Here is a 23,418-nt window from a genome sequence, read left to right on the forward strand (position 1 = left end):
ACAACTTGAGGACATTTCCTCTTGTCCTATCACTTGTAACTTGGGAGAAGAGACCGACCCCACCTCACCACAGCCTCCTTTCAGGCAGTTGTAGAGAGCGATGAGGTCTCCCCTCAGCCTCCTTTTCTCCAGGCTGAACAACCCCACTTCCCTCAGCCGCTCCCCATCAGCCTTGTGCTCCAGACCCTTCCCCAGCTCCGTTGCCCTTCTCTGGACACGCTCCAGCCCCTCAATGTCTCTCTTGCAGTGAGGGGCCCAACGCTGAACACAGCATTCGAGGTGCGGCCTCACCAGTGCCGAGTGCAGGGGACGATCACTGCCCTAGTCCTGCTGGCCACGCTATTCCTGATACAAGCCAGGATGCTGTTGGCCTTCTTGGCCGCCTGGGCACACTGCTGGCTCACGTTCAGCCGGCTGTCGACCAACACCCCCAGGTCCTTTTCTGCCAGGCAGCTTTCCAGCCACTCTTCCCCAAGCCTGTAGCGTTGCATGGGGTTGCTGTGGCCCAAGTGCAGGACCTTAAGAGGGGGAAGACGAAGGACAGAGACAAGGCCCATTTCTGCCACATCCTGGTAGACTTCCAAGATCTATCAATTCTGATAGTGAAAACAGGCTTGATGTCTTTATCGTTAGTATTAACATTCTTCCTACCAAAACAGAGATGCTAAAACCTTGAGAGAGGTCCACATGGGTACCGATACGTAGGTACCATTATTCCAGCAACAGCCCTAAAATGAGTGGGTTGTTTCAGTTTTATCTCAACCAAATTAATGAGGAAAATCTCTAAGAAGAGACTGAAAATTAGATGTTTCCTCTGAAGTCTTCATAACCCACACTCAGAAACTGCCTAACGGTTGATATATAAGGTTCCAGCCTCAAGAATTCTGGTAAAAGGCACTACTCGGCAAACACAAAGCTGCTAGAATGCAGCCATTAAGAACGAAATAGTTGACACCACTGTCACCAATTTTTGGTTCTAAAAATAAATGAGTTGGAAAAAAAGATTGAAAAAATCATGTTGAAACCTTAAGTCCTAAGCAGTTATGGGAGAAACTCAAGTTTCTTTAAATGAACAAGTTTCTTCACTCCTGTTGAGAAAGGCTTGAAGATACATGCACACTTAAAGGCTTGCGCAGAAAAATCCGTAACGAAAAGTGAAACTTGTTTTGAAATTCCCACAATTCTTAATCTAATTCTATAATTCAGTGATATTATTTCTTAAAGAGATTATCTTAGAATGACTGGAGCTGTCCATCCAGGAAAATCAAACTCATTGCACTGCACTGAAAAGTATCGCACGCTCCTAAATATTAACTGCAACCTTATGACTACCAAAAAACCGAAGGAAAGCGGGGTTTTTTTAGAGCTTCTCTGGGCCTTGTCACTCACAAGATGCTAAAGATGGATTCCTGCTAAATTTTGACTGGAAGTAAAGCTGTTGGTTCACTAAATAAGCCCTAGTAAGGGCTTACTTACAGCTAGTCAGTGAGGTCAAACAGACAATCTTCTTGAGTAAGGAGAGAGGTGCCAGGAAAATAAAGAGAAATATTGTCCTCGTGTCCTGAGGTTGCCCCCAGCTCTGCTGAGGCACCTCAGAGCTCAGGCAGGCGGGAGAGGAATTGCACAGTACAGTACCAATTGAAAAACAGCATGCGATCACACGAAGAGAGACTGTATCACAAAGCACAACAGCAGCGTGCGATCCAACCTTCGACATTTCGTGTCACTCGAGACCACGAGCACTTCATTAACACTGTTTTTTTTCCTGGTGGTTATATGTAAATGTATTGCGAACTCCGACACAGAAAGGCCAACTGGAAGACATGAAACTGTATTTTCCAGAACACAAGTACACACAGGAATTACCCCATTACTTGCCTGCCACAGATTATTTATGGCATGTGACAAAAGCAGTATATCATGTATATTTCCAAAATCCCAGGGGAGGAAGAAAAATGCTTTCTCAGATAAAAGAATGCAGCTTCTGTACATTGACTCAGAGAAGAGCAGCAAGAACAGGAAAGCAAAATACCTTAAATTCATGGTATTAAAGAAATTATCTTGGAAAGGTTTAATAAATAGGATGACTTTTACTTTTGTGAAGTGGTTCATAAACGGTGTCTTGTTTTTTTGATCCATGTGTCAAAACTTTAATTGGTTGTCTCCAGAGTATGGACTTCAACAGTTAAAATCATAGGCAAACTGCACAAAGGGTCACAGACAGATCTGAAACCCTGTTTCGATTTTTACTGTAGAAAATTCTGCTAAGATGCCAGAGGCAGAAGACAAAATAGGAAACATCTGAAAAGAATATTTTAACCTTTAAATTTCCCAGATGACAGTTCAGGGAAGGTGGGTTTTGAACAACTCGGGTCACACTGGAAACAGGTCTACACCCTGCAGACTCTACTTGAGAACTTCTCATTGGAATTGCAGAGTTGGGCTTCTAGTTTTTAAGGATTTAATTGCACTCTCCAAAGAAAAAAGGTTTTGGTATAATCCTGCCACTGTGTAACGTACTCTTTGGAAGCTTGTATGAACCTTGTTCCTCTGAACACTTGTTCTCCATGGAGAGGCATAAACCTGCAGCCCTCACTCGGTCCAAATTTCTGCAGACTTCAAGGGAAACGGGTCTTTATGATTCAGCTATTACCAATGTTTAAAACACAACCATGAGGATAAGAGTAATAGTATAAATCTATCTGACGCAGCACCCCTGAAGTCACCCTGGACTGACACTGCTGTCACAGCAATGAGTATGACTCAGTTCCTCTCTGGGCAGGTGGAACCATGCTCATTAACTCAAGCTAAATGGCCACGTCCTTAAGTCACTAGGCAAGCGATTAGTGGTTACAATGACAAACTGGGGCCACCACACAGAAAAGCACTACTTTACCCTAGAGAGCAAAAAGCAGAACCATTCCAGAAAAGGCCCCCAAGCAGCTCCATATTGTGGATAAACAACAAATTTAAATTCTTATTTTGCTTTCTCATACTGGTATTTCAATTAAGTTTTGTACTAGTAACTTACTAGTTTCCAAAAGAAAACAATGACTCGCCAACAATCCTGTGTAGAATAAACATTCCTCTACAGCAAGCACTGATGCAATAGCTTGTCTAAATGAGCACACACAAGATGTAGAAAGCTACAGGCCCTTCCATAACTCAAACTGTCTTCGGTCATCGAAATGAACACATTTAAATGCGAACGAACACAATGTCTGGGGAACACTGGAGCATGCACACATGGCGTACGTGCCCCATAGCAGAGGGCCTATGTGAAAGCCATGCTGTAGTCCGCACTTTTTTTTAATTCAAGGGTGTGTTATGGTAGCAATGAGATTTAGTATTATTGCTACTGTTGCAGATATAGTTTGTTTTACAGTGGCTGTTTTATCCTTAATCTGACCATAGCAACTTGCAAGACACGTACACATATAATCCTAACAGAAAACATAATACATCACCCACACCTTAATTGTTTTTCAATGGGAAAAGAAAAAATTCATCTCTATAATACACAACAAAGCATTCTAAGAGTACGTGGATATTTTGTTGCTAAAAATCCAAGTCTTCCCTCTCTCCTTGTTTATCTTAAAATCATAATAGAAAATTGGAATATTACTTTCCAGACTGCCTCTAAGAGAGTCGATGAATGGCCCAAGTTCTTCATCTTTAAGATATCAGATCGGCACGAGAAGTTAAAGCCAGCTGGGAGAGGAAAGCAGCACTCCAGGACAAAAGCTTCACTGTGCTCTCTGATTCAGCATCAACACCAACCAGCTCTAAAAAGATCTGCTTACTTTGAACTCGACTTAGTTTAAAGTAGCTAGAAAGTGAAGGATACAGGGAGGCTTAAAAGAGTTCAAAGAAATGCAGGGACCATGTACCAGGGGAAATAAAAACCAACACCGCTTGTCTGGGGTGTATTCAAAGTGCACATCACAGCTCTAGTGTTACTGCTAAAATGCATTAATAATTCAAAATGCATGCACTAGCCTAAAAGCTCACTTCTCCAAAAAGAGTTTCCAAACTCAATCTAGCTTTTATTTAGTTTTAAAACAAATGGCGAAGCCTGACATTAAATCAAACCTTGAGCCACAAGAGAAGGTGCGTGGAAAGGGACTCTGAATCGGGCTCTGGTGCTTCTCAAGCCTCACACCTTCACTACACCTAAATAATCCTGAGTTTCCCTCACCTTAGCAAGGCAGCACCCTTGTCCTGATATGACACTTCCCTTTCCTTCATGCAAATCCTTTCTACCCCAAGGCTCCAGCTCCCAGTGGGTTCCCTGCCCATTCCAGGATTGCTACACCTATAATCATTGTAGGACTTAGCAGATACAGAATTATTAAATAATTTACCAGCATTTCAAAGTAAATTCCTGGACTCACGCTGTAAAAATAGCAGAAGTTGGTTTGGTTTTTTGAACTAATTCAAGCTGGTAAATGGGAACTTGGTCTAAAACCGGTTATTTTAAAGCCTGAATGTTTTGATATGTCATACTTGCAATAAATAAGGTTAATACTCAAGCATCATAAAGATCAATTATACAGCTGCACTGAATTTCAAGGTAACTTATAAGATTTTTTGTTAGTGTCTAAACATAAACTGGCAGGACCAGACAATACCACCTACCCAAAAAGTGAATTTTTCCAGGCAGTTTGTTTTACAACAAGATTTATAAGCTTCATCAGTCTTCCAATAGAACAGGATTAATTTTAAGGCAGGTTCATGGATCTTGAACATACATAAAGTATATGGCACTATGTATTTTTATTTCCAACTTGTTATAATACTGGATTTGTGGGTATCTATTAAGCAATCTATTCCCTCTAAATTATTACTGATGTAATTCTGAGTGTGATGGTGCCAAAAGCTCACTCTGCAGTTAGAAGTGTCAGCTCTGGCTGCAACTCACAAACCAACCCCTGATCGTCCAGAAAAACATTTGATGGGGCTTTAAACATATGCATGCAGACCTAAACAAGCTTCTCATAAAAGCTCCTTCTGGGAAATTACATATTTGAAAGGAAGAAATTTAGGATGGTGGTAGGGAAGGTCTTGCACTGTAAAGTATGTCCCATAGCAAGTCATTTAGTTATTACTAACGTTTCTTTCATTCATACCGTAGAGGGATGGAAAGAAGAACTACTTAGTAGAATTAAAGTTTGTTCAGTTAGTTTCAAGAGAGACAAAAGAAGTTATACTTTAGGAGAGGGAATCTTGAAGAGGCAGTGAGAGCATCACATGCTTCTTCATTTAAATATTTTATTTTTAAAAAACCACAACCATACATCCACATGACGTATAATGGAAGCATTCAATTTTATGCTGCTTTACCAGGAAAACAGCAACCTGAATTTGCAGGTTCTGTTGACAAAATAGCCAGAAATGAAAAGTCAGAGGAAATAAGCAACTGATATCTTTGGAATCCTCAGTGGAGATCAAAGAGCTTTTTGGTATGGACGCCCAGGAGAGCCGAAGGTCAGAGCCTTGCCTGCAGGACATGGAAGCAGAGCCTCCATCTTCTGCTCACACACCACGGCAAGGGATAAAATAACAAACCCATCAAAGTCTACAAACATTTTCAAATGCCTTCTAGACATTATAATAGGACGTGTGGGTGAGAATATGTGCCTGTGTGTATGCTTCCCCTTTTAAAACGAAAAATCCATCTGAAGCCAGACCCTTGGGGAAAGTTTAGGTTCACAGGAAATCTTCTACACAAATCTCTCTGTTCCAAGTAAAACAAACAACAAAACTTGGGCCTCAGCTTAGCAGATCTAGAAACATCCTCTCTACTACACGTGCAGCTACATCTATTGCATTAAGAATCCTGTCACAGTACAGCAAACATTTTCACATGTAGTATCTAAATACCATTAGTTCAAGTGCTTTCCCCTGCATCTTCTTGCCTTACAGGATAGATTATCATAGTACGAGTGCAGTGACAAGCTTTCTCCCGAGTACTCAAAGACAACTCTTCCTGATTTTATAATGAGAGAACCATCTTGAGTTCACCACACCACGTGCCCTTGTGCGAGATGATATTACTGAGTGAAGCAGATGGGAAAGCAGTGTTGATTTTCAAAGACTGGAAACCAGATCACGCAACCATCACAAGTAAACGGTCTCCGCAGGGTTCCAGGATACCTGGCATACCTGGCAACACAGATGGAGCATATCTGGTCCGCTCAAACCAACACACCTTAACCAGCAAGAGATCTCAAAGCCAAGACAGTCAGGAGTACAAATTTTGCAAGATCAGGCTATATCCTATCCATACCTCTTCACCAGGAAATGAATGAAAACGTTTATAACCACGGGACAAAGGTACACACACCATCGGAAAGCTAAGCTAATGAATTAACAGTTTAAAAACTTGTAGCCTAACTTGCTACCCCTGAGCTGCCAACTCTGTCATCAAACCTCAAAATTCTGGCACATAAGCACAAACTAAACAAACTACCCTTTTTGTAAGCAGGTATAGTAAACACAAAATGCAAACATTCCCAATGATGTTTGGTTTAACAGCTAATACATCCACTGGCATGACAAACCTCCACTGGAGAATAAAAACACACCCCTGCTTCTGTACATCTCAGGGATCGTATCAACATGAAGTTTGCCAGTTATTAAAATCACACCAGCTTGGCACCCTTGCAGATCTGTGTGTACAATATTATGCTGCATTTCAACACCATTCCTGGTAACGGTAGAGCTTACTGTATACAAAACCGTAAGGGTTTGAATCCTCTTTCAAACTATGAAACACTAGTGAAATAGGGATTACTTTTCTGGAGCCCACAGATTCTTTTCAAATTTTTGATATATTTTAATTATACATTTAATACCTCTTTCTGGTTTTTTCAGGTCATTAAACCTCAGGGAAGAAACATTTTCCAACACAACTCTGTTCCAGTTACTAATTAAAACAATTTTTATACATTTCTGTGACACGTTGCTAAAGAGGATTTATGATGGTGGCAAACGGCAGGAGGTCAACGCCAAAGTTAACAGCTGGGCTTATTACAGTCACTTTTAAGATTTATTCATGCCATCAAATAGCTACTATGCACCAATAAAGACTAAAAATCCACAGACAAGTTTGCTATATTTTCAGTGTTAAATGCAAGGGAAGAAAAAACAAGCTGGATTACTGCAGGAGGTCAACATTTTCAAACTGGAGTGCCACAAGTCCCCAGTTGCAAAGAAGAGCCAAGTAGACACAGATTTCCCTGAAACCATTTTGGCCCGCCAGTACTCAGCACATGGGTAAGAGAAGATACCTGCCTCAAGGTATTAAAGTCTGAGAAAATGCTCATCCAAATCTGCACGGTGATATTTCTTACACTAAGAAGGCAGAGAAGAAACACACAAAGTGGGGGATAACCCAAATCCTTTCATAAACAGAGCATCCCAGATCTGCCATTTCATCCCAGATTTGCCATTTTGTCCCAGATACAGAAAGACCGCGCTGGGTTCTGTCCTCCCGTGACACACACCTGGTGGAGAAACGATTGGTCCTATATAAACTCATAAAAACTTCCAAAGGCAAAAAGAGAACAAAAATAGCAGAAATATCCATTCAGCTGAAGCAAGAGGTAAAATCTCATTTGCTTTTAACAATTATTTGTGGGTTACAGCCTACCCTTCAATTTATACACCTAGGTGATCAGCTTAAAATAAACAACATACATGGAATCAGACAGAGAGCTAATCTAGATAAATACTAACAGAAAAAAACTTTCCTCCCTGTGACAGGCAATTCAATAACCAGCCAGTTGAGTAATGTCAGACAAATTACCTTTTACTTCATAAAAAAAGATAAACGTCTATAAATTATCGATTTCAGCAACTGTCAGTCAAAGGGAGGAAGGTGAGAGCAAAGCGTATAATACACTTTAAGAATGACTTAGCAGCTAAAGCCACAAGGGAACATCAGTGTAAGCCCAAAGCAGACTGAAGCTGGCTGTTCACATACGTTTCAGTGTTACACCTCCAAGTACACACGAGCGTGCACACTCCTCTGACAGAGAGCAGGACAGACAGACAGCTCTCCCTCACCAACAAGCTCCTCTGAGCACGTGTCCCCCCCCATAAGCAATCCCCCCTCTTCCTTCAGGGGTTCGCAAACTCCTTCTGCAAAATGATGACCACGGGGTCAGCGGAAGGACCTGCTTAGCCTTGAAATTATATCCTGCCAGTTTTCTGAGCAGGCTTTAATAACTGGCAGACAATTTACAAGAATCCTACCCATTAAAGCTGGATCACTAATAAGGGTGTTAGCTTTCTCTACAGCAAGCAACAACTGTAAAACAAGTAGTAAATGTGCAAGCAGCAACAGTAAAGTTTCATGGAGAGATACTCTCCATACTTGAAGTTACCCCTCCACTATAAAACCCATGCTGGATTTCTCCCCGTTCCACTGGAGGAAAACCAAGCAAGCTGGAATTTCACAGGTGTGATCTTGTTCCAGGGAAGAAGTTTTCTGAGGAGTTAGTGGCAAGTTGGATGCAAGACTGGGAAACAGAAGAATCCAAAAACTGAAGTGAACTTACTCGAATATTTTCCTAACATTTTGGCATCAAGAAGCTTGGCCTAGAGACTCCAAATTTTTAAAACCTGTTGATCTTGGCAGGAGACACTGCCAATTTTCAGGGAGTTGTGGCTGGAATTATTAAGTTAATAGAAGCAGTTTCCACCTACACTATGAACACAGTTGTTTTTGTATACCCACGTCCTTAAAGCAGCCCTTGCAACAACTCCCGCTACCACTTGAGAAGGCAATAGTAAAGAATCCATATGGAAAAGACAGGGAACAGGAGGGGAAGCCTAAAGAAGGGGAACATAACGTGACAGAATATGGCAAAGTCATTCTGGGGGGAGATTAACAGCTTCCAGAGATGAAAGGCTAAGAAGGAGCACCACTTCGTACGCAATACGGGTGTGCATGCCATAACCACTCATATTTGTAAAGACAAAGCAAAACCCAGAAAAATTGTCTTTCATAGCACCAATACACAGCAAAATTCAGGCCAGTTTTTGTGATTTTTACTATGTATTTCCATCTTTTAAAAGGGATTGGGGTGGAGGGACTGCTGTTTCATGTTTCGCTTTTTAAAATAAATATTTTTTTCTTTTTAAACACTTTACAAATGAGTGGAATAAATGAAGACATTACAGCCTGTAGCTGCTCATGGCTGCCAAGATACTGAAAGTTATCATGCCCACGGAAGAGCTGGGGGAATGAACAAGCCCTCCTACACTGAAGACAGTGAGCAGGCTTAGTTTAAAATCGCTGATGGAAGGAGATTCAAGCTAAGCTGTCCAGCTTCGCACAGGCACAGATCAGGGAGCGCTCCTCCATTCCTGTTGTTTCTAGCTGATCTGTGTAGAGGACTGCTTTTAGCTGCAGCAGAAACATCTTAAACTACCCCAGTCAACTCCAGAGGAGGGCATCTGCTCAGGCTTTACCATTTTTGTTTCCTTTGCCATCCATCTCAGGAAAAAAATGTACTGTATAATTAACAGAGACACCTTCACAAGCACACTTCCCCTCTGTACCCCCCGCCCTGGAGTATTATTAAATAAAAGAAAAAAGGCAAACCAAAAGCAGACGACCCCGAAAAATATCTTCTCAACAGGCTTTGCTGACAAAAGGCACAAGAAGAACTGAACTGCTCTTTGCAACGCTTCTAACTCTTAAGGCACAACAGGAAAATACAATTACAGGCGCAAACCACAGCCCCCATTGAAATGCAGCCCATCATCTTGGCTGGAAGGCTGCAGCTTGCCAAAGGCATTCAAACAGCAAACAATACTGCTGAGCTCCAAACAGGAATTCCTGGCAGCTGATGCCTCGGCAGGCGGAAGTGATTCTGGTTCAAATACTTCCTTTACCACTGATAACATGCTCCTACCACTTGCAATGCCAAAGCTTAACAGATAAGGAGAGGATCCTTCCATGCACCGTAATCCAACCCTGTTCTGACAGGGTTTTATTTTTAGAAGGCTGCTACATGAACGCAAACACAGAGAGACAGAGACCGAGACCATGCTGTTTGAAGGGGTAAATCTGCGTCAAATGCAAGATTGCTGAAGCAATATGAATGTGCATTACAGCACTTGCTGCCCTTCACCAATGCGTTTTTCAGGGAGCAAAGAATATTATCTGGAAAACTCAGAGCTGATCAGCTCTCCATATTCCATTACTAAAAGTTACTCAACTAAAGATAATTTCTTAATTCTTTCAAGTAAAGAAAAAAGTCTTTATTTCTGGCAGGAAGTAAAGATATTTACGGAACACCTAATCACTATTTCTCCTGTTTATATTAATGGCTCATTGCACTAAGTAAAGTAAAATCACATTTGCACCATGTTAGGGGAGGAATCATGCCACTTTTGTATAACTTAGCGATACAGAGGTTTTGTTGAAATCGTTCAATTCTTCAGTATTAACAAGCCTTAAAGCTCAAAAGGCAGTGAGACTATGAGACACAACTGCTGTACTGAGGTACTCAAGTTATGTGTGAATGAGTTACCTTGAGCAGCTCTACAGCTACAACACAAAACCTGGAACGTGCAATCAAATTAGCCTGGGCTGAGCACCATGCTGATGCATTGAACTTCAACTCAAAGGAGCGTCTGGAAGATGCTGCGCTGTTTAGTGTGTACACATCGACTCTTCCCGTGTTAGTTCAGCTATCTGCAGTACACCGCACGGTGCTGGAACATCCCAAGGCCCTAAGAAGGAAGCTTTTCCAACTAGCAGACCCTGAAATTGTGCTTAAATTTAATAAGCTGCCTTAGAGACTGATTGTGAACATATTATTGTAAGTTACGTTGGGGTAACTTAGGCACTTCTGAAGTTAAATGTGTGGTGAGCCCTTCTGCCTTAACGTAAGACCTGGAAGAGATGCTGAGGACTTCCAAATCCATACTTCAGTGCTTAAGATGCCCTGTACAGCAATACGTGCGCAAGCAACATCTGCTTTGTGTATTAATGAATTGAGTTTTGACGTTCTAGAGAGAGGAGAGGCATCACAGGCAGACGTTAGCCAAGAACTGTGGAAAGGCAGCAGAGCTTGAGAGAGAAGGAAGCCAACAGAACCGACCTAACCGATGCTGAGTAATCACAACCTAGCCATGGCCTAATAACATCTCGTTTGGGAGACACAGACCACAGTGCGGCTGAGCCACAGTTCTGCTCCTGCTAACAAGGCTCCTAAACATTTGTCCAATGTTAGACTAAAATAAATCTATTATGCAGAACCTGGCTTTTCATTGTAAAATTAAAAATCAATTATGTAGCCTTAAAAAATAAATGCAGTAGTAAATGTAAGGTATTTCAGCAAAATATCAGTGAATTTCTGACACTGATGCAATCTGTAAAGCCCATCCTGTAACTACAGCTTTGACATCAACTACCTTTGTCTGGTAAACCAGCAATTTCCTGCTGATGTAACGTGTGTCTTGCTGGCCAGACGCAGATAAGGTTAAAATACATTGCTGTTGAAAGCAGTATAGCAGAACATTTCTGAAGAGAAAAAAGCATCCCAATATGCACCTAGTCTTGTTAGCATGGTGCCAGGATAAGAAGAGAACAAATCCTTTTTTATACATCTCAGAAAGTTAATTTAAAACGATCTCATGAGGTGAAATGCCAAGATATTAATACCGATTGCACCACGAGACCATATTATAAGTGACATAAACGTTACAAAACAATCTGAAATTCGGCCAGGCTGTTAATAGACAGCATTACACAATTCCTGACACAGCCAGATAATACTGCATTTCTACTACGCAAATTTTTAACAGTGAATAGATTTTGAAAGGAGTTTACACCCACTGCTCCTCAGATGCAACTTGGTAATTCGCTATTAGGTGCCAAGCTGTCATTTACAAGTCACTTCAGCCTACTGCTGTTCTCTAGTCTACCTTGTTATCACAAAGGAGCCACCAATGAATGCCCCTTGATTAAAATGTATGAGCCCTATATGAACCTATTTTTAAGTCTGTAAACTAATACTGCTGTTGTATTAATAGTTTTCATTTATTTTGCCATTAATACTGGTCTTTTCCTAAGCAAATACTGTAATTCCCGACCTTTCCATATTTCAGGAGCAAAGCTCTGTTCTTAAAATATTTTTATCCATATTACAAAGTCATTATGCTGTGGGAATCTATCAGAAATTTTGCTTAGAAAAAGGAAGGGACAAGAGGCACAGAGCTGGTACTTAGGGCCCGATTCACCTTATTTAAGCATGTTCTGCTTTAGGTACACGAACATTTAAGCATGTACGGTTTTTCGGAGGTAGCAGTGGTGGAAGCAGAGACTTGACCCCCCAACACACACACAATCACACTTTTATGACAGTGCCTCCCATGCTGCGGTCGTCCACCGTTCTCCTCCCGGCTTCACAACACAGACACTGTCCTCTGGTTAGAGCAGTTTGTGGCAGAGGGCACAACACACAGGACAACCGAGCGGGAGCACAGAAAGCTGTAGGTGCAGCAACGACACCACAAAAATGAGTGCTAGACAGCACCAGCTCCTGCTTGTGGAAACTTCCCACCAGAACATGCTGCAGCTTTGTTGGCCAAACAACATAAAGAAAACCTGTAAAGAATATATTATCTGATTTTGCTTCTCCCTCTCACAAAAATCTCAGCATATCACCCCTACAAGTATGCCCTGCCATCCTTAAAACAATCCAAGAAATGCTTAAACCTGCAAAAGAATTAAATTATTTTTCTTCAAAATGCTTTAAATACTAGTGCCGTGCAAAGGTGGTAATCTCTCTCTAGCTTGCACATTGTGCTGAATATCTCTGAACGATAGAAAGGAAAACTCAGAGGACTGCATGATGCAAGAAACCATCTCTGTGTACACAGAAACCTGGTGAACACCTACTCCAGCATAAAACTTCTCTCCAAAATGACTGAAAAACCGGTGGTGTCAAATCAGAAGATTACCAGGAGACAAAAAATAGGGACATACATTAGCCACGCTACTCCTATACACAGAAACTGAAAATAAAGAAGCACAGTTTTGCTTCAAAAGATTGAGGACTGCTCCGGTTTGCGTCAGCAGCCCATCTTCCAGAGACCCGGTTACGAACCGAGCTCTTTGCACTGGTGTCCTGTTAAGCCTACTATTTTGTCTAACTTGCTCTGCCTTTGTGTGTGTGTGTGCCTGCCAATGCACATACATCCTGTGCTCAGTAAAATGGACCTCCTTAGAGCCACTTAGTGTGAATAATAGCAGATACGAGCCCTGAATAGGACCCAAACTCCTTCTCAGTAGGAATTTGTATTACAGAGACAGAAAAAACGGATGCATAATTCTGCTTGCAAAACTGTCAAGTACGGAAACATGAAAGGCTGTAAATAATTCACTCTATATTACAGGAAATGTTTTACAAATGAAAAGGTTGTAACCTCTTTTTGGCTACAAGGCTGGCAGATGCTGGAGGCATTCCTGCTTCTCGAAGCGCAGAACAAGGTGTGCCCTGTTTATGAGAAACTAGCAGTGATTCCTGGTTCTCAGCCCTCCCCGGTACTGCTCAATGAAAAATGCTTCTGCCTATATTTCTGATGGATGGATCATAAAGGAGTGAAGCTCCACACTTTCAGAAATGCATCTCTGGCTGACTAGCAATTTCTTGTATTCTGATGACACAGCTGCTGCAATGCACAATGCAGAGCTAAGATAACATGAACAGAACGGATAAATTTGAATTATTTATATTTACATAAATACGTTCACACAATTGTTTAAAGATACACACACACAAGCTAAAAATATGCATGCAGTTATTACAGATGACTCAATCAGGAATGTTTGATGCAGTCTTAAAACAGTGACATCAGTCCAGTCCAGTGGAAATAAAATCATCTCCAACCTCAAAGGGGTGGCCACATGGCTGAGGACATATGCTGGCCCAGTACACGGAAGCAAGTCCAAATAAAGAGACCCTATTGCTTTAACTTCTTATCACTGAACATTTTGCAACTAACTAAACAAACCTTAGTGGAGGTCCCTCCACCGCCTCCCCCACCAGGTTAGCTGGTAGCCAAGCACAATGATATTTTGTATATAAAAGAAATCTGAAACTCACCTGTATGTTGCCGAAGTCCACGTTTTCATAATGGAAATGTGCACATTCAGCCATCTTCGGGAAATGACCCTTTGTAAAGGATAACCTGAAGCACATCAAAAGCACACCGTAAGATAGATGCAAATCACTGAAACAATGCTCAGCATCAAGTACTGTTATAAAATGCAGTTACTGATGTACAATAATAACGACTTTCTCATCCTAAAGCCAAGGGAACAGAGGGGTTTGTTGACGTGATGCACCAAAACAGTGGAGAAAGGAATTGAGTGAGAAAGGAAAACTAAATTGCAAAGTGGCTTTTATCATTGCATCCTTAAAGAACTGTGTGGCATTTCATCAACACCAAAGCCCACATCTTTAAGAAATGGTGCAGGGACAAGCCGCTCTACCTTTACAAATGCATTTTTGCAGTGCAAATAAACAGCCTTACACGAGACACATAGGAAAGTAGAACTTTACCTGTGAAAGGCATCACAGCCCATCAGTCCCGGGTTGATGTATCTGAGGGTGCAGAACAAACGCTATTTATCCTTTGCCTTTTTAAAATTCAAAAGTGAGGCATAATTATTCCCAAGTGTCTCCAGCTACAATGATGGTTGACGGAGAGATCCTCTGGCTCTGCAACATGCTCTTGCTTCTGCTGAAGCTATTATAGACTCCTATAGATATTTCTGGTGGTGAGCCAATGAGATTGTCATTATCTAGCTCTCTCTTCCCACGGGAATATAAGTGGGAAGTGAGATGCAGCATCTGGCTGCTCAGCACTAGAACAAAGAGCCATTTCCTTTACAGCATCAGAGCACTACAGAGAGGTGATCTGAATGCACAGATCAATCGATATTGGGGAGTTCTGGTGCTCAAGTCAGCATTCTTAGCAAAGACAAGTCAAGTAATATTGATTACTTTTGATCGCCTTTGCAGGTTACAGGTTTGAAACCTTAGCTGCAAGCATAATAAGTTGCTTTACATTCTCTAGGAGAGAATGAGAGAGAGAGAGTGTGTAAGCTCACAGAAAAAAAAATCTGGGAGACCACAGAAGAAAAAAATACCCCTAAAAAAGAAAAATTGTGCAAAACCTATTCAAATGAAGAGGTAGAGGGCAGAATGCAAAAAAAGGAAAAGAGAAGAAATATCAAATAAAAATATATCTAGGCCACCCACTTGTCCTGGTTTAGCTTCCCAGAGCATAGCGAGATGGAAAATTATCTCATTTATACATTGCCTGGGCTTCTCTTTAGGTTTTTTTTACATATATGTTCATATATGTTTTTACATATTTTTTTTTTTAAATTAATTAGTTTCAGGAAGAAATCACAAAAACTTAAAAATACAGTAACAGTGAGGTTCAAAACTCTAATAAGCTTTGCTTCTATGGCCAGAAACAGGTGAGAGAGCCAACAAAACTTCTCATGCCCCCAGTTTTAGACTACATTAGCTATAATTTACTTTGTTTCGCATGGATTTTGGTTGCTTAGATGAAGATACTATCAAAAATTGTTGCTGAATGCCCTAGCTGTATTTAGCAGCACAATAGCTAAACCCCAGGATATCAAAACTTGAAGCCCAGCAAAGACAGGAAAATCAAAGAACACTGCTCTTACTTTTTTACATTCTTCACTTTCATACTTGCTGTGCTGCCACAGGTCCGCAGCGGCAACTCCCCTGGAATGTCAGGGATATCTGCACCTCTTGCCTGCAAAAAAGAAAGAAAGAAAAATCAAGGCACTTAAAATTTGACTGCATGCTATGGACTACCGCCTACTAAGCAGTGGCCCATATATTTTTACATATATGTACAAACTCAAATCTCATCTGTGCTGGAAGTTGTACTTCTGCCTTTTTAACAAGGAAAATAAGGAAAACTGAACCTCAGGATTATGATCGAGTATGTGATTATCTCTTCCTGAACCATGTTGCAGAGCCTTGCTGACTCTTAGTAATAACTGCGAGATCCAGTGTTTTATTCAGTATTACTTCTGGTTTCTGAAGAAGAGATTTTCAGAAGTAGGAGTCTAATGTACATTCCTAAACTCCATACTTAGACTCCTCATTAAGTACCTGATTTTCCAAACATCTGCGCACTTAGATTGAGGCAGAGGCACCAGAAGAATCTGGATAGCTCATACAGTGGAAAATCAACTTAATGACAGAGCTGCTTAAATGTGGGAGGGGAGCTTTCGAAAAAGATATTTGAAGCTATTGGTGTAAGTGCATGAACATATTAAAATTCCTTAATCACTAAAATTAATTTACTTTAGTGAGGCCACAACTCCAAACTCCCTCTTTTCATTTGTTCTGTCGCACTTTCCCATCCTCTCCTTCCTCCAGCTGCTTTTTCATAAGCCATGAGCTCTGCTGGGGTAGCATTCACCATCACAGGGGACTCTGAAACACTCAGTACCACGAATTTCTCTTGCTGTGCTGTACCAGGCCCTAAGCTCTAGAGTACTGAGGGGTTTTAGGTGAGGCTTTTATAAAGGGAGCAGTGATCAAACAAGACCACCAGCACAGACTTCACAGAGCAGGAGGAGAAAAATATGGTCCCTGATGTTGGCCAGAGATAGCTCATCGGTGATGTGGGTGAGATCAGCTGAATGAGCTTTCTTCTGCTTTATACAATGCACTACAAAACATGACTATTGTCCAAAACAGTGAATGCTCAAGCAAGAGGAAGAGAGGCACTTCAGGATTCCCTCTCTTACAGGCCTGGAACAAAAAAATCCATTTTCCAATGGCAGGAGTAAACAGATGAGTTCCCTGATCCAGAAGATCAGTCCCAATGCTTCTAAGCTGGTCCACCAAAAGATCTGTGAACAGAGTCGATCACTCCCAAAGCTAATACATATAACAGAATACAGTTGTAGACTGCAATGTAAAATATGGAAACAACTTAGTTCTCGCCCCCAAAACTTCCGAGTCACACAATTACAATTCAAGCTAGCAGCCCACATACGGGATGAACAATGGGGGAATCTTTCTTATCCCCCTCCCTGAAGCTCTCATTTTAGCTTGACATGGTGTCGTGGTTTAGCCCCAGCCGGCAACCAAGCCCCACCCAGCCGCTCGCTCACTCCCCCCCGGTGGGATGGGGGAGAGAATCAGAAGAGTAAAAGTGAGAAAACTCATGGGTTGAGATAAAGACAGTTTAATAAGTAAAGCAGAAGTCGTGCACGCAAGCAAAGCAAAGCAAGGAGTTCATTCACTCCTTCCCATGGGCAGGCAGGGGTTCAGCCATCTCCAGGAAAGCAGGGCTCCATCACGCGTAACGGTGACTTGGGAAGACAAACGCCATCACTCCGAACGTCCCCCCTTCCTTCTTCTTCCCCACCTTTACATGCTGAGCATGACGCCGTGTGGTATGGAATAGCCCTTTGGCCAGTTTGGGTCAACATCTTGGCTGTGCCCCCTCCCAACTTCTTCTGCACCTGGCAGAGCATGGGGAGCTGAAAAGTCCTTGACCAGTGCAAACATTACTTAGCAACAACTAAAACATCAGCGTGTTATCAATATTATTCTTACACTAAAATCCAAAACAAAGCACTATACCAGCTACTAGGAAGAAAATTAACTCTATCCCAGCCGAAACCAGGACACATGGGTCAAATTTACCTGTGCTTCACCACATTGTAAAGAGCTGCAGTAAATAAGTCAAAACCATTCACCATGCCTATATTCATTAACAGCAACAGAGCTAGAGGGAGTGATTCATCTCATTCAACTCCAGATGCGCACGAGGTACGCAGCTACAACTGTGTTATCTACCCGAGGCTACTTTTATAGTCACCAGAGATAAAGAGGCACTTTGGGTCCGGTTCACCTACTTGAAACAGCTAGATTAGGACAAAAGCAACCACGTTGCAGAAGTATGTATTGCTCCCTTGGACAGGGAATGGACAGGGAATCCAGGATGACCCTGGCTCAGATGCAGACACACATCGTAGACAGCTGCATTCATCCAACCAACATGACTGCGGCTTACGCAGGACTTGAGTAGAGCACGTTCTCTGCAGCCAGACAAATTCCTGGTATTTCCAGCACTGCCCTTGGAAAAGGGATGCTGCAGCTATTATGAGCGAGCTTCCCCCTTTCAACATTACTGAATAAATTTGAAGCCAGGACACTCACTCTCACAGTTGCGCCTTTCACAGCCCTGAACATAAGCAATGCTTTAACTCCATTGTCCCACAGCTGTAGAGAACATGCACACCCACTCACGGAAGAAAAACAAGGACAATATTTATATCCTTAAATAAACCTATCCTTGGCTGACTGACTGTTACTAAGCACACAATTACTTCAGCATGTAAGAGGACACTTGAGAGTCTCATTGTGAATTTTAACATTAAGAGGATCACCAATTTAATAAACCTTACAGGTCTTTTACATAAGAAAATAACTAATTACAGTAATAAATGTGCCATTCCTGTAAGCTGCTTTTAGGCAAAGCTGGATGTGCTTGCCTTAATTTTCTAAGGAACAGAATTTCTGTAGGAAGAAAAATAATTTTTCTTCTCCATCAGCAGTAGAAGCTGGTGGGATATAAAAACGGATAAACAAATCTGACAGAAAAACGTGGGCTTCAAGCCAGTTTGCAGCAGTGGGTAGAGACTACCCTGGATCTGACTCAAAGCAGCGTAGGCAAAACTCACACCTCCAGGAGACTTAAATGCCAGCATCTCTCTTCGAAAAAGCTGTATTATCCTCTTCTTCCCAGTTGACTTATGTCCAAATCGTGCTGGAAGGAGATATCTGCCTCTCCCATTTCCAACAGCATGTACCCATTAAATGGACTACAATGAGATGCAATACAGTAATTAACTTTGGTTGCTTTTCCAATTAGATCTGAGCTCTTTGGACTCTGCTGCAGAACAACAATCTCTCATAAGTCTCACAGTTGAGGAAAAAGGGCAGAATGGCAATCTTATGCAAGCTAAAATATTTAGTATGAGGTACTAACACCAGAAAAAACTTGGGGAATAGATAGATAAGCAAAAAAGAATCTTATTGCAATTTCAGAAACCATATTACTGCAAAATAAACTGCAACTACTTTCCATTTAAACCAAAATACATAGCTACATAAAAGCACACTTTAGTCACCACTAGTTTGTACCTGTTTTGATCCAAAACCTGGCATGCAAAATGTCACCCTAGATCACCCTCCTCTCAAAATACAAACAAAACACTCCAAATGAGATTTGTCATCTTTTGTGCTTTGTGTCACAGTAATTTAATTTTAAAAATCATTTTGAAACAGTTGAATTATTTACATCTGAAAATTAGCTCGCTAGCATCACCGGTTGCTTCTCACTTCCCTATTTTCTATGCATCGCTGTTCTGTGGAAACCTAGCAATTGCATAGCAAATCTGTCTATGCAAATTATTTAGTCCAATTTTCACAGCTTACTGTCACTGCTGCATCAATCTGCTTTGGTCCAAAACTGGGTAAACAAATTAGGACTCGATCCAGAACGCAGTCAATTGACTTTATCAGGATCCTCAGTCCTCCTACATTTCAGTGGAAGGCTTTTGAGCAACACCAGTCTCCCCCGAACCAAGATATCTCCTACCGAAAGGCCACTAAAGACTACACTTATATTAGTAGCAGTTGGGACAATATTTGAGAACTTCAGTTTTTTGTAACAGATGCATCAAATGCGAGGCAGGTAGATACCACTAAAATGTTTGCTCTAAGCAATTTTGGGAGAACGCCTGTCTGTCCCACTCCCCGATGGACGGCCATGCCATTTTTAAATCATCACAGCCGTTTGCTTGGTGGGTATCAGGAGGACCCCTGAAGCACCTACATCACTTGTGCAATTTTCAGGTGTTGCTGCTGAACAAACTGGGAATCTGAGAGCTCTTACAAATCAGAGTGTCCAGCTTGAAGCATCCAAGTTTGAAATTTTTGGTCTTTATATTTATAGACATGATTTAGAAAACTTCAGCTTTGCGTTCTCTAGCACACAAAACCTTAGTCATAAATATTTTATATCTAACAACTCCACTGCATAATATGAAAGGATTTTCTTCTAAATGTCTCACTGCATTTATCAGAAAACACGTCAACCCGTCTCCCTCACATCTGAGAAACATAACACAATTTGAAAATACACTTAAAATTGAAGAAAACAGTCCAGTGAGCATGATGTGATAAAGCTTCCACCTTGGTATCCTCAATAGGAGAGAATATCGAACCTCTGCAAAACCCGTGCTCCTCCTCCTACTGCCAGACTTACACCGGGATGCACAAGAAGAGAAGAAAGGATGGAGTCCCACCAAGCTCAGAATCCCATACCTGGTGAACTGGTTTTCCACAATACTACTATAAAACCCCTGAGGAGGTACCATGTACAGGAAGGGATACAACGCAAGATTTGACAGGTCAGCACGTACCCAGACTATTGAATTCGAGTGGGATTTCTGAAGGCGGAAATGTACTCTTAATCCAAGGTTAACACAAAGCAAGAATAACTATTAGACAGGCAGTAACATTTCTGGATCTTCCTACCATCAGTATCTCACCAAAACCATTTTGGAGGGACCAGATTGCTCTGGATTCTTTCAGCACACGGCCTTGTTTCTAAAAGTGGCAGAGCTGATTCAAAATGCTAGTTGGTTTCCATGACAGTCTTTCCTTTACATCATCTTCATTTCCCCTCGATTTTCTTGGAGGGAAAAAAAAGGGGTGGGGAGAAGACAAAACCTCCCAGAGCTTTCCAAAAAACCCAAGCTTTGTTAGAGTTTTACTTCTTCACTGAAGAACAGCAGGAAACAGAAATGTTGCTTCAGTAGAAGTCATTACTCTGTGGTGAGTAATGGTCTACTTAACTTGAGCGAGAGGATAAACTGAAGCGGCCAGTATACAGAGTTCGATACCTGAAGTGGGTGTTCATGCACAAGGACATCGACAGCTATTCCAAATCTTGGGTACCAACTAGCTACACAAAGCTGGCTTGGCATCAGCTTCTTTGCAGAGCTTACTTTGCAACGTTAAAAAGAAACTGTCCTACAAAAATCCCCTACAAAAATCACTACAAGGTAAAAGATGATAGCTCCATTAGCACCATCCTGCTTTTACCAATTACTGCTCAAGAGTAAGCCTGAAGCACAATGAAAGAACAAATGTGGTTCATCTCAGCTTCATATTCCACGGCCACTAACATACTCCAGGGAAAGAAAGCTCTCTCTACTCTCACTTTATATGTTGTAACAACTATTCTGGTTCTCCACAATAAATAAATCAACAAAGCAAAGGAAAAATGCTTTTACTAAACTGAAAGTCACCACGTCCAAGCTACTACATATAACTCCAAATGAAAGGTCCCAGTTTTGCAGCATTTATCTGCCCAAGCACTATCCCCTAAAAGGATTAAAATGTACCTGAGCACAGGAAGGCTGTAACTGGGTCACTTTTTTGAGTGGAAGAAATGTACGGTAATTGATGAAGATACAACATTCATCCAAATATGTCAGAGGTACAGTGGCAATAGCATGGAAATGCAAGTATTTGCCAAGTTCTTCATAGTACCACTGTCCGTTGATTCATTTAGTGGACGCAAATGAGCTTCCTAAGTATTTTCATACAGGATGTTTGTGTCACTTTAACACATTTCAGCTACATTTTTCAGAGCTGCTTAAGATATTTGGAGGCATTTAAAATGAAGAAGCAATTGCATCTAGTTTATGTACCCAGGTCCAGCAATCTCAGCTTGAAGAAAAGTATCTACTCATTATACTACAGCAGCTTTACCAAAGAAGTAAAAAACAAAAAGAAATACCCCCGCTCCAACTCTGCATTTCACAATTGACCATCTTAAGAATTAATATCCGTGCTGTTCACGGTCTGATCAGCAGAGCGCAGCACTGGCACATTTAATAACCACCTCGAGTGTCTGCAAAGCTGCAAACCAAGGACAAGCTCCTGTTCACGTACCCAAGAGGCCTGTGTACCCATCGATATTTGCAGAAGCTGGCTACACGCCCTCGCTCAGAAAGGAGCAAGGCATCGGATAAACTTTACCTTTGAGAGTGCAAGGGTCTAGCATACTCTGATTACAGCAATCCAAGCCACTGTGTGCAAAGAAACAGCTTTGAGACCCAACAGGAAAGCACAAAGATGGTTTTCAGAATGAGAAACAGTTCAACCTTTTAAATTTTATAAAAGTATTTTTGTTTAAATTGAAGTCATCACTTAGCTCCTTACCTAGTGCAAACTTCTTGACCCTCGTTGCAAAGATAAGAGAAACATCCTTTCTGATGTGCCAAAGGATAGCTGTAGGACTGGCCTATGCGCAGGCATAGCTCAAGGCCAGAATGGCTGGAGTAATTAGAGATAGTACTGACTTTTTAATTTAGCTCTCAGTTTGGGGATTGCGGTACGTGGAGAAACTTTTCTCCACATGCTTTAAAAATCTCACAGTAAATGAGAAATGTGACAGAGGAAAGCCATTGCAAATATGACAAGTGCTTCCAGTAGGGAAACTCTGAATACTGGCTATGCACATTCTTAATCCCATGTCTAAAAAATCTGCATTCAATAAAGAAAATACTTTAATGTGTACCATTTTTTGAGTTTAGAACTTTAATTCCATTTTCCACATTCCCTGTCAACACTGAATTGTTCTAGCCAGTACTTATTGCGTGGCATGGTTAACAGTGAATTCTTCTCTTTCAAAAGACCACACAGGATGTGTTTTTTCTACTCCCAGCTTCTCCCCTCCAAAGGGGGAAAAAATAAGAAAAAGAAAAAAAACTTTTAAGCATTGCCATGAGCTGGCAAATTAAGTGAAACCTCTCATTCCTGAGACTTAGCATTATAGAGGAGTTAGTCCAGGGCATCCATTTACCATCGTTTAAAGGATCAGCCTGGAATGAACAAAGAACAAATTCTTAACTCTTCATCTACTGTGTTTTCAAATAAAGTTGGCTAGCTCACAGATACGTGGGTAAAACCATCTCCAGCTCACATGTAAAACAACTAATTTGGTAAGTGGAAGCCGAGACACAGAGTAAGGAGCTTGGCAGCTGTATGAACCTACTTTGGCAGTATTATTGTCACTGTGACCAAAATCCACCTCTGTAAAGCAGGCTGATTTTATGTCATGACAACATTTCCTAAGTGAGGCTTAAAGAGATGCATGGACTCGCACTGATTCTCTGCAGATGAATCAAATGCACCCAAAGGATGGTTAGTTATTTCCAGCAAAACAGTCCCACACTTGTATTTTCTTTCATAGCTATCATTTGTTTTCGAGACAAAAATGGATGCACCAAGCAAAAATGAATGG

At 41.3% G+C, this 23,418-nt stretch overlaps 1 protein-coding gene across 11 annotated transcripts in view; it reads right to left on the reverse strand.

Moving 5' to 3' along the window:
- Positions 1 to 23,418, reverse strand: part of ARHGAP32 (Rho GTPase activating protein 32) — a 263,993-nt gene that overhangs the window by 129,321 nt on the left and 111,254 nt on the right. For 9 of the 11 annotated variants that reach the window (XM_072884762.1, XM_072884764.1, XM_072884758.1 and 6 more), the window contains 3 exons: positions 15,731 to 15,822; positions 14,589 to 14,630; positions 14,130 to 14,214 (listed from right to left, as the gene is read on the reverse strand). In XM_072884762.1, the coding sequence (XP_072740863.1) occupies positions 14,130 to 14,214; positions 14,589 to 14,630; positions 15,731 to 15,822 (219 nt within the window). The remainder of the gene's footprint in view (positions 1 to 14,129; positions 14,215 to 14,588; positions 14,631 to 15,730; positions 15,823 to 23,418) is intronic. The other 2 variants (XM_072884767.1, XM_072884757.1) reach the window with 1 other exon arrangement.

This window comes from Ciconia boyciana, chromosome 20 (assembly GCF_034638445.1).
Source record: "Ciconia boyciana chromosome 20, ASM3463844v1, whole genome shotgun sequence".
NCBI classification, from domain to species: domain Eukaryota; kingdom Metazoa; phylum Chordata; class Aves; order Ciconiiformes; family Ciconiidae; genus Ciconia; species Ciconia boyciana.